Source organism: Oncorhynchus kisutch, linkage group LG26 (assembly GCF_002021735.2).
Source record: "Oncorhynchus kisutch isolate 150728-3 linkage group LG26, Okis_V2, whole genome shotgun sequence".
In the NCBI taxonomy this organism is placed as follows: Eukaryota; Metazoa; Chordata; class Actinopteri; order Salmoniformes; family Salmonidae; genus Oncorhynchus; species Oncorhynchus kisutch.
In genome coordinates, this window is record NC_034199.2 from 47,853,819 (window position 1) to 47,867,667 (window position 13,849).

General features: G+C 44.9%; 1 protein-coding gene across 2 annotated transcripts in view; it reads right to left on the bottom strand.

The window, feature by feature from the left end:
• The window catches only part of fn1a (fibronectin 1a), a 67,821-nt gene that overhangs the window by 13,657 nt on the left and 40,315 nt on the right, over window positions 1–13,849 (bottom strand). The window contains exons 26-37 of one of the 2 annotated variants that reach the window (XM_031806173.1): window positions 11,859–12,050; window positions 11,654–11,743; window positions 11,285–11,551; window positions 10,332–10,448; window positions 9,779–9,943; window positions 9,327–9,482; window positions 7,161–7,274; window positions 6,763–7,032; window positions 6,101–6,291; window positions 2,153–2,240; window positions 1,717–1,896; window positions 1,282–1,371 (exon numbers count right to left, since the gene is read on the bottom strand). In XM_031806173.1, coding sequence (XP_031662033.1) covers window positions 1,282–1,371; window positions 1,717–1,896; window positions 2,153–2,240; window positions 6,101–6,291; window positions 6,763–7,032; window positions 7,161–7,274; window positions 9,327–9,482; window positions 9,779–9,943; window positions 10,332–10,448; window positions 11,285–11,551; window positions 11,654–11,743; window positions 11,859–12,050 — 1,920 coding nt within the window. Of the gene's footprint in view, window positions 1–1,281; window positions 1,372–1,716; window positions 1,897–2,152; window positions 2,241–6,100; window positions 6,292–6,762; window positions 7,033–7,160; window positions 7,275–9,326; window positions 9,483–9,778; window positions 9,944–10,322; window positions 10,449–11,284; window positions 11,552–11,653; window positions 11,744–11,858; window positions 12,051–13,849 lie in introns of both variants that reach the window. The other variant, XM_031806172.1, reaches the window with a different exon arrangement.

Consider the following 13,849-nt stretch of genomic DNA (forward strand, 5'->3'; position numbering starts at 1 on the left):
ATGATCATTACACAGGTGCACCTTGTGCTGGGGTACAATTAAAGGCCACTAAAATGTGCAGTTTTGTCACACAACAAAATGCCACATATGTTTCAAGTTGAGGGTGCGTGCAATTGGCATGCTGACTGCAGGAATGTCTACCAGAGCTGAGAATTTAAATGTTAATTTCTCTACCATAAGCCGCCTCAAGTCATTTTAGAACATTTGGCAGTACGTCCAATAGGCCTCACAATCGTAGACCACGTGTATGGCGTCGTGTGGGCGAGCAGTGGCAACTTAGTGAAGAACAGAGTGCCCCCATGGTGACAAGTGGGGTTATGGTATGGGGCAGGCATAAGCTACGGACAACGAACACAATTTTTTTTTTTTTTTTTAAAGGAATCTGTGACCAACATATCTGTATTTCCAGTCGTGAAATCCATAGATTAGGGCCTAATGAATTTATTATTTCAATTGACTGATTTCCTCATATGAAGTGTAACTTAGTAAAATCTTTTAAATTGTTGCATGGTACGTTTATATTTTAAACAGTATACTTAGTAAGATGAATATAAATATAACGACGATGTCTGCTCCTTGATGAACAGAGAGATATACACAACGACGTCTGCTCCTTGATGAACAGAGAGATATACACAACGATGTCTGCTCCTTGATGAACAGAGAGATATACACAATGATGTCTGCTCCTTGATGAACAGAGAGATATACACAACGATGTCTGGCCCTTGATGAACAGAGAGCTAGGTAGTATATAGTATATAGAGAGCTAGGTAGTATATAGTATATAGAGAGAGGTAGGTAGTGTATAGAGAGCGGTAGGTAGTGTATAGTGTATAGAGAGAGGTAGGTAGTATATAGTATATAGAGAGCGGTAGGTAGTGTATAGTATATAGAGAGGTAGGTAGTATATAGTATATAGAGAGAGGTAGGTAGTGTATAGAGAGCGGTAGGTAGTGTATAGTGTATAGAGAGAGGTAGGTAGTATATAGTATATAGAGAGCGGTAGGTAGTGTATAGTATATAGAGAGGTAGGTAGTATATAGTATATAGAGAGCGGTAGGTAGTGTATAGTATATAGAGAGGTAGGTAGTATATAGTATATAGAGAGGTAGGTAGTATATAGTATATAGAGAGGTAGGTAGTATATAGTATATAGAGAGCGGTAGGTAGTGTATAGTATATAGAGAGCGGTAGGTAGTGTATAGTATATAGAGAGGTAGGTAGTATATAGTATATAGAGAGCGGTAGGTAGTGTATAGAGAGGGGACGGTAGTATACCTGTGGTGGCAGTGAGGGTGAAGGGAGCACTGCGGCCGTTGCCGTTCAGAGTGTATATGTTGATCTTGTAGGTAGAACCAGGCTGAAGACCTGTGGAAAACGGTCCAGATGAATCTGATCTAGAATAGAGTCTGGGTCGTGTTCATTAGGCACCAAAAGACTTGGTCCAATAAGAAATGCCCATTTTCTGGTGCAAGACGTTGTAAAAATGTTGCGTGTCCTAATGAACACGACCCAGAAGTGAATGTTGACTGCAGCAGGGTGAGGTCAATGGAGTATGAGGTATTAGGGGGGGGGGGGGGGGGGGGGGTACCATTAGATACCATGGGGGTACCATGAAGGTTTAGGAAGGGTATAGGAGGGGTACCTTGGATGGTGAAGGTTTAGGGGGGTATAAGAAGGGTACCTTGGATGGTGAAGGTTTAGGAGGGGTACCTTGGATGGTGTAGGTGCGGGAATCAGGGGCGATGGTCCTCTGGATGGGGGTGCGGCCTCCGGTGGTGGGCGTGGCCTCAACCAGGAAGCCAGAGATGGTCTCGGTCTTGGATCTCCAGGTCAGGGTGATGGAGGAGTCCTTTGCGTCAGAGATACGCACGCGACGCGGAGGACTGATGTCTAGAACACAAAGAGAGCAGAACAGATTTCTACCAGTTCTCTTCTTTTACTGTATGTCCTTTGTCTTGTTAACCAACATTAACAATAACTTTGTTAAAAGATTAACAATTGTAATGTCCGTTATATTTGTAAACATCCGTTTTGTGGATTAAAGATAAAATTAGATTATAGATCATGTGTAAATAAAAAAAAGAGGATTTTGACCATGTTCTACTATCATCACTATCGATTGGCTGTGGGAGCGAGAGAGACTCACTGTCCAGAGTTGTGACCTCTCCTTGAACTGGGCGGCTCGTCAGAGAGTTCTTCAGGGCGTAAATGTGCACCTCATACATAGTGGAAACCTACACAGACACGAGACAGTACAGAATAAATTGAGTGAGACTCATACATAGTAGCAACCTACACAGACAGAATAGTCAGGAGAAGAAAAAAAACTCTTTAGTAAGATTCACTGGGACCTCCCATCAGCTCCCAAACACCCTAGTACTTTAAAGAGGAACTGACTGCGTTTTAACTACTTTGCAGATATAAAACCTGACAGAATCATAATATCAGTCAAAAATATAAAATTCCCAGTACCAACTTCATAAGAGGTTTTAAAAATAGGTTATAGTTTACTCAATATTCTATGTACTGTCTGTAAAGGCATTGTCAGAATAGATGGATGTCATTGAATGCATGATTAATATAATTCACCAATACATCTATTTGTAGTCCCATAAATATTGCTATCAAGTTGTTAAGTTGGTTCATTGTTTTTGCTGCCTCCATTCGGGATGCACCGTTTCAGTTTCAATGACTCAAAAACGTATGGAGGAGTGTAACTAAGGCTGGGAATGTCAATGCAATCGAACTAGCGAGGGTACTGATCACGTCTTAGTCGTGACGTGGCTAATAGGCTAACTCACATTTCAACCTGACGCCGCGCGATCACCGGATTGTCAATTCATTTTGGCCCGCTACCATACCGCCAGCGTTACGTTCGCTGCACGACAAGTCACCAGCAAGTATAAATGAGTCTAGATGTTGTCTGGCTTCGGTTTTTAAAAGCTTGACAATGAATAACCCCAACAAAACAAAATGCAAATGAGAAACATGTAAGCCTTCGACAGCAACAGTAGAGCAGTAGCTTAGGCTGTCTACTCAACTAGGATACAACTACAATACATGTTGAGTGGGCCGTACAGCAATGCTGCATTCAAAATGTTTTAAAGTTTAAAATGTTACAACGACCTATAGCTACGTTTGTTATTTGAAGTTATTAAACAACGTTTGATGAAGGTAGAAGTGTATTATGCACATCTGCACGCAGTTGAGGGTTTATCTGATGTTCCCTCGTTAGATTTAACGGGACGGCTGGCATTAGTTTTTGATCATGTTGATGTGTAAAGGCAACTGAGGGAGAGAGAGCCTACTTTTTTATGGTTCTTTGATCAACAGGACTTAAGTTTTCAAATGTAAAGAGGACTCCTGTGATATTCTTTGTAAAAACGTATTTAAAAAAAAATTGTAACCTTTAACTAGGCAAGTCGGTTAAGTTAAGAACAAATTCTTATTTACAATGATGGCCTACCCCGGACGACGCTGGAACAACAAAGCGCCGCCCTACGGCACTCCCAATTACGACCGGTTGTGACCCTGGTTTTAATCCAGACTGTGTGTCTGTAGTGACGCCTCTAGCACTGAGATGCACTGCTTTTAGACCCCTGCGCAAATTCATTCAGGTTTTATTTACTACAGAGTTGCAAATAAATTGTCGAAACGCCCGGCCTCTTTCCCACTCTATAATGCTATAGAATTTGCCTTACTATACAAACATTCTATGAATTTATGAAAACGTGAAAATAATTACCATATCTAAGTGCTCCCTTGTCAGAAAATGTTTTTAAAAATTTAAAAAATGCTGTCTTCCTGGGGGTGTATATAAACAGATATGAATAAGATTTCATGTTGATAAAATCCTGTCAATTCCACTTTCAAAGTCATTGGCTGTGGTTGCATTCTTCGCCAACTAGAAATGACAAGGCTGGTAGACTAGCGAAGCCACAGCCAGTCCACCAGACTACTGGTTTCAAACCCACATCAGGGCCCGGGGAGGAACCCAAAACAGGACCCACAACAGGGCCTGGGGTGGAGCCCCGAACTGGACACTGTATTCCCTACACAGTGTACTACATTTCACCAGAGTTATATCGGTCCTGGTCTAAAGTAGTGCACTATGTAGGGAATAGGGTTTCATTTGGAAGAGGGACCAGCTCCACAGCTGGAGCCACAGCCCTCATTAGTGTCATGACTCTCCTGTGATGATCTGAAGGATCAGGTTACAGTGGGTCCCCTCTAGAGGGTGCTCTCTCTCAGAGGGGGGGGGGGGACTGTTTTATGGCGGTCGTAAAATACATTGCCCCTATGCTCTGTAGTGTTCAAGAATGGAATGTAAAAAACTGTGGAACACAGAGAGACACTTGGACAAAAAGTTTGAATAATTCAACCATATTTCTATTTGTCAAAGTAGTTTCAGTTGGTCTCATGAGGGACAGGAAAACGTACATAACTCTCTCTCTCTTAAAGTGGACATTTCCCAGCTGTCAGATTTACATCTAGATGTTGGATAAAATGAATGAGTAAATTATGAAACTATTTGTGAGAAGATGTAATGTGATGTTGGCTTTCTAAACGAGATACTTGTTAAGATGTAAAGTTTTAACTAGTCAGTGGCTACATTGTGACTTCTGGGGAAGTTAACCAGAGACTCTCTGATGATCTGACTCTCCAGCAGACAGACCGACAATACCAACAGAGAAGACAACAAATATATACAATGAGCAAAGGTTCATGTGCAAAGGATTAGCATTTCAATTAATATAATTATCAACTGTGTGTAGTGAACCCAAGTTGTCTTTCCCGCTCTCAGGCCCCACCCCTTTCCTTTGTCGACCAAGCCGTCATATTGGTCCGCTACGGACTTTTTTACATTTTTTATCATGTATCTCATGTTTTATTTTTATCAAATATCTACTGTTTGTTTGTATTTCTGTGATTATTTAGTTAGTAAATAAATAATTAAGGCAATTTGTATATCGCTGATTCATTATGGAGGCTAGGGTTCGTGCAGATATCCAAGGGTTTGCGACGTTCAGTAAAGAGAACTGATGTGGTAATAATAATTAATTAATTAATTAATTAATAAGCGACTGTTTTGATAAGAAAATATCTGAAGAGTCCATTCTGGAAATAGAGAATATAAACATTTTTCCCGTGGTGCCCCGACTTCCTAGTTAATTGAAGTATACATGATTAGTTTAATCACGTAATAATAAAACAAAGAATTTATTAGAAATATAAAATAATCTTCACATTTAAGACACGACATTCGATTGAAGGAGGGTCATAAAACAAATCCCTGGAAATCCCAAAATATGAAATAATGTTGAAGAGAAAAGAATCCAGGCGAAAATACTTTTAGCGAACGGGAAAAATATATTTTTAAAAACTCAAGCATTTAAAAATGATTCATCACTAAAGTTATGGATAAATCACATGTAGATTTTGGTAACACTTCACTATAATGCGTTACTATGCAGTTATAATGGTAAAATGTGTCTTTATAATCATGTCATAATGACTTCGACTCAGTTCAGATGTGGGTTAGTCTCAAATGAGACGGTTATACTTGCAGTATGCAGAAATCACTCAGCCATTTCCTGGTTGATATAATTCTAAAAGTTCACCTTATCGGTTTATGTGACAAAACACGCAATGCACAATGTAGAGCCCTCAAACCCAACTCGAAGACAGTACCCCTGCGTTCCCCTCTAATCAGGGACTGATTTAGACCTGGGACACCAGGTGGGTTTAATTAATTATCAGGTAGAAAACAGCAGGCTCTAGTCCTCAGAGTAAGAGTTGAATACCACAGGTGTAGAGAATTATTGTACCATCTAAACCGCTGTGAAATATATTTTCAATAAAGAAAAATATTATTTAAAGTAAAGACACAAAAATCTAACTAAGCATGAGAAGCATGGAAATAGAGCACATAGAACAGATCTACCGCGTCTTAGACTTACGTTCAATGAGAACGACAGATCTATAACTCACATTTCTATGTGAATTTGGTCTGGTCACCCCAAGAAGTTAGGTATTGTCTGCAGGTACAACGCTTTATAACTGGTTATAAGCATGCATGAGTCTTTATAATTACCATGAGTCCCGGCACGTGGACCTGTGTGGTGTCAGGAGCAACATTCATCTCCTTGGTTGGACCGCTCTTGTTCTTGGGGTTGACGACCACCCGGTACCCGGTCAGACGGGCATTGGGCATGGTGCGCCATTTGATGGTGAAGGAGGAGGAGGTGATCTGGGAGAATTCAAGGTTGGTGGGGGCAGGGATGGCTAGAGGGAGAGAAAGAAACAGAAGAGAGAGAGAGAGAGACAGACAGAGACAGACAGACAGACAGACAGACAGACAGACAGACAGACAGACAGACAGACACACAGAGACAGACAGACAGAGACAGACAGAGAGAGAGACAGACAGACAGAGAGAGAGACAGACAGACAGAGAGAGAGACAGAGAGAGACACAGAGAGCGCGAGAGAAAGTTATTCTCCTGTTTGGATAGGCTGCTTTCCAAGATACTCAAAAGAGTGTGCATGTTTAAAAATCAACATCCGCTACATTAGTCTCACTGTTCAGAATCACTGGAGAGATAAAAAAATAAAAATCGCCTTGCATCCAAAATACTGTCAAAAGTATAATTAACTACTAATTGAATGTTCAAGATTATTGATTCAATGCCTCACTTTACTCAAACTGACCATTGTGTTTAAGGGTTTGTATTTGTCCGGAGGGGTTTATAGCTACCTGTGGCCTGAACGCCCACCAGTGGAGGACTAGGTGTACGGTCGTGCATGGCGATGACCTTCACAGTATATTCACTTCCGGGTCGCAGGCCGTGGATCGTTGCCGATTCATCGTCTCCGCGGGGTGCGGGGCGCAGCTCCCTCTCGCCCTCTTCGGGGCTGGCGTACAGGACGCGGTACGACGTCACCCGGCCGTCGGGCGAGTCCCAGGAGATGGTCATGGAGGTAGAGTCAACGTTAGAGAAGGTCAGGTCTGTGGGACGACCCACCGCTGCAGGGAGGGAGGAGAGGTTGAACAGGGTCAAGGGTCAGGTGAGCAATTACGCAACCCAACACACGCAAACAGGAAAGGAGGACAACACACTGTCATATGCAGAGCAACGACCCTGGAACACGCACCAGTGACAGCCGTCTCAACCAGGGGAGGGCTCTCTCCGTCCTGTCCCAGAGCATACACACTGAGGATGTACTCTACCGTGGGCTGCAGGCCAGAGAACGTCATCTCAGTCTGATCTAAAACACCAGGGACAGATACAGGCATTAACAACAGCAACAACACCAAGGACAGACACAGGCATTAACACCAATAACACCACCACCAGGGACAGACACAAGCATTAACACCAATAACACCACCACCAGGGACAGACACAGGCATTAACACCACCAGGGACAGACACAGGCATTAACACCACCAGGGACAGACACAGGCATTAACACCACCAGGGACAAACACAGGCATTAACACCACCAGGGACAGACACAGGCATTAACACCACCAGGGACAGATACAGGCATTAACACCAACAACACCACCAGGGACAGATACAGGCATTAACACCAACAACACCACCAGGGACAGATACAGGCATTAACACCACCAGGGACAGATACAGGCATTAACACCACCAGGGACAGATACAGGCATTAACAACAACACCACCAGGGACAGATACAGGCATTAACAACAACACCACCAGGGACAGATACAGGCATTAACAACAACACCACCAGGGACAGACACAGGCATTAACAACAACACCACCAGGGACAGACACAGGCATTAACACCACCAGGGACAGACACAGGCATTAACACCACCAGGGACAAACACAGGCATTAACACCACCAGGGACAGACACAGGCATTAACACCACCAGGGACAGATACAGGCATTAACAACAACACCACCAGGGACAGATACAGGCATTAACACCAACAACACCACCAGGGACAGATAGGCATTAACAACAACACCACCAGGGACAGATACAGGCATTAACAACAACACCACCAGGGACAGATACAGGCATTAACAACAACACCACCAGGGACAGATACAGGCATTAACAACAACACCACCAGGGACAGACACAGGCATTAACACCACCAGGGACAGATCCAGGCATTAACACCACCAGGGACAGATCCAGGCATTAACACCACCAGGGACAGATACAGGCATTAACACCACCAGGGACAGATACAGGCATTAACACCACCAGGGACAGATACAGGCATTAACACCACCACCACCAGGGACAGATACAGGCATTAACACCACCACCACCAGGGACAGATACAGGCATTAACACCACCAGGGACAGATACAGGCATTAACACCACCAGGGACAGATACAGGCATTAACACCACCACCACCAGGGACAGATACAGGCATTAACACCACCACCACCAGGGACAGATACAGGCATTAACACCACCACCACCAGGGACAGATACAGGCATTAACACCACCACCACCAGGGACAGATACAGGCATTAACAACACCACCAGGGACAGATACAGGCATTAACAACAACACCAGGGACAGATACAGGCATTAACAACACCACCAGGGACAGATACAGGCATTAACAACACCACCAGGGACAGATACAGGCATTAACAACACCACCAGGGACAGATACAGGCATTAACAACACCACCAGGGACAGATACAGGCATTAACAACACCACCAGGGACAGATACAGGCATTAACAACACCACCAGGGACAGATACAGGCATTAACAACACCACCAGGGACAGATTATTATTGTATTTAACCTTTATTTCACTAGGCAACTCAGATAAGAACAAATTCTTATTTATAAATGACAGCCTACTGGGGAACAGTGGGTTACTTACCTTGTTCAGGGGCAAAACAACAGATTTTTACCTTGTCAGCTCAGGGATTCGATCTAGCAACCTTTTGGATACTGGCCCAACGCGACATGACCTTACCTGGAGCGACATGACCTTACCTGGAGCGACATGACCTTACCTGGAGCCACATGACCTTACCTGGAGCCACATGACCTTACCTGGAGCCACATGACCTTACCTGGAGCCACATGACCTTACCTGGAGCCACATGTCCTTACCTGGAGCCACATGTCCTTACCTGGAGCCACATGTCCTTACCTGGAGCCACATGTCCTTACCTGGAGCCACATGTCCTTACCTGGAGCCACATGTCCTTACCTGGAGCCACAGTCTCAGAGAAGGAGGGACATGACCTTACCTGGAGCCACAGTCTCAGAGAAGGAGGGACATGACCTTACCTGGAGCCACAGTCTCAGAGAAGGAGGGACCCTGTCCGTTCTTGGGGACCCCAGTGATCCTGTACCCCTGGACGGGCCCCTGGGCCGGGGACCACCTCACGGTGATGGTGCTGTCCTTAACGTCGGTCACCTTCATCTCCAAAGGAGAGTCAATATCTACAGCCAGAGAAGATGGAAGTTAAACACCTAGAGGAGGGTGTCTCTCCAGGAACAGGGTTGGAGTTAAACACCTAGAGGAGGGTCTCTCTCCAGGAACAGGGTTGGAGTTAAACACCTAGAGGAGGGTCTCTCTCCAGGAACAGGGTTGGAGTTAAACACCTAGAGGAGGGTATCTCCAGGAACAGGGATGGAGAGGCCTGCTGTAGAATGAAGTTAGGCGTTTGGCTGTGTGTGTGTGTGTGTGTGTGTGTGTGTGTGTGTGTGTGTGTGTGTGTGTGTGTGCTGGGGTGTACCTGTCTTGTGGGTGACATAAATGGGTGTGCTGGAGGCTGGGCTGTCCCCTCTGCCGGTCACAGCGTAGACTGTGATGGTGTAGTCAGTACCAGGCCTCAGGTTCTGGATGGTGGCAGTAGACTGGGAACCAGGCACAGTGAACTCTTTAGGGGTGCTGTGGCCACCTGAGGGTTGGGAGGGGTAACAGCAAACAATGCTAATATGCTACTGATAAAGACAAGATTTATATTGTGAAAAAGCAAAAGATAAAAGTTCACTCCACTCTCTGTGGGCGATCATAGTAAAGAGAGCTGACTCTCCATGGATATTGGTGTAGTACCTCACGGTAACAGGCTACTTAAGGCTAGGCTAGTTAACGTACCGGACAGACCTGACTCTCCATGGGGTGATCGTGTAGTACCTCGCGGTAACAGGCTACTTAAGGCTAGGTTAGTAAAAGGCTAGTTAACGTACCAGACAAACCTGACTCTCCATGGGTGATCCTGTAGTACCTCACGGTAACAGGCTACTTAAGGCTAGGTTAGTAAAGGCTAGTTAACGTACCGGACAGACCTGACTCTCCATGGGTGATCCTGTAGTACCTCACGGTAACAGAGGGGGCGTCCCAGCGGACTGTGACGCTGGTGGGGGAGGAGGACACGACCTCCAGGTCAGTAGGAGCGTCAGAGACTAGAGGACACAAGGAGAAGGAAGCAGAGACAGACGGTGAGAATTAATCTCTTGTTCTGACAGAAATATTCAACGGAAGTAAATTAAAAAGGAAAACTGGGTTTTTGTGGAGAGCTGAGAGGACTGGATTGGTGTTAGCAACAATTTCTCCTGGTCTATCAGAGGGCAAGGTGGAGCTACCACCATATTGGTTAACACCTATCCAACCCTCTAAGATCAACATGTGCCTTGGGAGTAGGGGCTAGGGTGTGATTCGGGAGATGTGTGAAAAGTCAACAGGTCTTATCGTAGGGGTAGGGAATTGGGACTGGTTGTCAACAGGTCTTATCGTAGGGGTAGGGAATTGGGACTGGTTGTCAACGGGTCTTATCGTAGGGGTAGGGAATTGGGACTGGTTGTCAACGGGTCTTATCGTAGGGGTAGGGAATTGGGACTGGTTGTCAACGGGTCTTATCGTAGGGGTAGGGAATTGGGACTGGTTGTCAACGGGTCTTATTGTAGGGGTAGGGGATTGGGACTGGTTGTCAACGGGTCTTATCGTAGCGGTAGGGAATTGGGACGGGTGGTCAACGGGTCTTATCGTAGGGAATTGGGACTGGTTGTCAACAGGTCTTATCGTAGGGGTAGGGAATTGGGACTGGTTGTCAACAGGTCTTATCGTAGGGGTAGGGAATTGGGACTGGTTGTCAACGGGTCTTATCGTAGGGGTAGGGAATTGGGACTGGTTGTCAACGGGTCTTACCGTAGGGGTAGGGAATTGGGACTGGTTGAAAGGAAGAAAGCAATGAATCAAGGCAAACTATAAGAACGTGCGAAAAGTTAAGAAGAGGTCATACTGGTTTTCTGTTTGCCGGTGAGCGGCTTGCTGTCCTGCTGGCCGCTGACAGCATAGATGTTGACGATGTATTCCGTCTCGGGGGTCAGCCCGGTCAGGGTGAAGTGGTTCCTGGATGGCGGCAGCCTCTCGTCCTTGGCCCGTCCGCCGCTGGTCATCTGGTAACGAATCCGGTAGCCAGTGATGATGGCGTTGGGGGCCTGCCAGTGCACCGTGAAGGAGTTGGTCAGGACTTCTGAGAACCGCAGACCGCTGGGGGAGTCCAGAGCTGAGGGGAGAGAAAAAAAAAAGTCAGTCCGGAGTAATTTAGGAAACATTGACAAAACAAAAGGATAACCAAAACACAATCAATCAATCAGGTGAAACTCACTTGTTTTGTGGGTGCCGACCAGAGGGGAGCTCTCCCTCGTTTCATAGACACACACCACACTGACCAGGTACTCTGTGTTGGAAATCAGATCTACAGGAACGAACAGCATCAGTCAGTGAGTGACAAGAAGTACAACACTATTAACAGTCATTAGGACTGTGTGAGTGTGTGTGTGAGTGTGAGTGTGTGTGTGCGTGCGTCTTACTCTTAAGAACCACGGTGTCGGCGTTCCTTCCAACGCTGCTCTCTGTGATGTCATCCTCGTCATCGATGGGGTGGTAGCGAATAACGAAGCTGCTGATGTCAGCGGGGTTAGGAACCACAGGAGCTGTCCAGGTCACCCGCATACTGTCAGGACCCACCTCGGGGAAATCCAGGTTAGTAGGGGCAGGAACGGCTGGGGTAGCGGAGAGATATCAGGTATTAAAGTCAGAGAGAGGAGTTGCATCCCCAATTCTCCACCCTGGTAGGCGTTTATTTTCGTTCTATTTCATGTGCACTTGTATGAATTGGCAAGGTGTTGTTTATTTTATTTTTTATAATACTTTTTTTTTCTCCCCATGAGACACCCGTGAGGTCACGGCCAAGGTCAACGCAGACGCTGGGGGTTAGGTGCCCAGCAATTTTTTTTTCCGGTTCCTGGATTCAAACTAGCAACCTTTCAATTACTGGCTCAACACTCTAACCGCCTGGCTACCTGCTGCTCAAACCCTTCTCTCACTCTCCTGGTCATGTTTTTTTTTTCAACGGTAGAAACTCGCTCCAGCCGTTACTAATCCAATGCTTTCAAATCCAACGACAGGGAGTGTGCAAGTGTACACTTTGACGGTAGGAAATTCAGGACGCAGTTTTTTATTGGAGGTGTTAAGACCATCTGAAATCGAGATGTGTTGAAGGAAACAATATGTTTGAATCTCTACAGTTTTACGACATCGTTATATAAAGAGAGGGAATCGTCACACCCTGACCATAGTTTGCTTTGTATGTTTCTATGTTTTGGTTAGTCAGGGTGTGATCTGAGTGGGCATTCTATGTTGGATGTCTTGTTTGTCTATTTCTAGGTTTGGGCCTGATATGGTTCTCAAGAGGCAGGTGTTAGTCATTGTCTCTGATTGGGAACCATATTTAGGTAGCCTGGGTTTCACTGTGTGTTTGTGGGTGATTGTTCCTGTCTCTGGGTTTACACCAGATAGGACTGTTTTAGGTTCTCACGTTTGTTGTTTTTGTTAGTGATCATGTGTAGTTTCTTTATAAATTAAAGAACATGAATAACCACCACGCTGCATTTTGGTCCGCCTCTACTTCACCTAAAGAAAGCCGTTACAGGAATAAACTACGTTTGGGCAAAGGAGACCAAGTGGGAGTCACAATGAGCTCCAGCTAGTGTTGAAGAATTCAGATGTAGAAACAGTAGGTTGGGGCAAACTAAAACCATATGGTCCCAAATAGCTTCATAAACACACAGCTAGAGGGAGATTAAAGCCCTACTAACGTGGGCCATAACGAATGGTAACAACAACAAAAAACACATTTATTTTACTTTTCCATTGTTGGGAATTAAGACAAAAAAAAAAAAACACCAGGAAATCAGCTACAAGTGATTTTAATTTTAGAAATTTGTTCCCAAGTATTCCAACATATAATAGACAGACACGTGATTGTGTACAAAATGTAAGCAAGGTTTGAAAAGATTGTGTTTTAGTCAAATGTTAGAAATACGATGATCTATAAAATGGCCGTTGTTTTAAAAACGAGCTCTTGACCAATTGTGCCATAACGGAAAACAGCTTCTGAACATCACTCACCTCGAACTGGACAAGGATTTTTCCCTTCAAATGAGTCGGATGCGACCCAGAGTTCCCAGTTGTCCTGAACGCTGTACGCTCACTAGACTCCAACCACACATACTACACTGACGCTCCAACACATTCCTTCAGTCTTCACATGCACAGCTGCTACTCTGTTTATTATCTATGCATAGTCACTTTACACCCCTATCTACATATTACCTCAATTACCTCGACTAACCTGTACATTGACTCAGTACCGGTAACCCTGTATTATAGCCTCATTACTTCCTGGTAATCCTGTATATAGCCTCATTACTTCCTGGTAATCCTGTATATAGCCTCATTACTTCCTGGTAACCCTGTATTATAGCCTCATTACTTCCTGGTAACCATGTACATAGCCTCA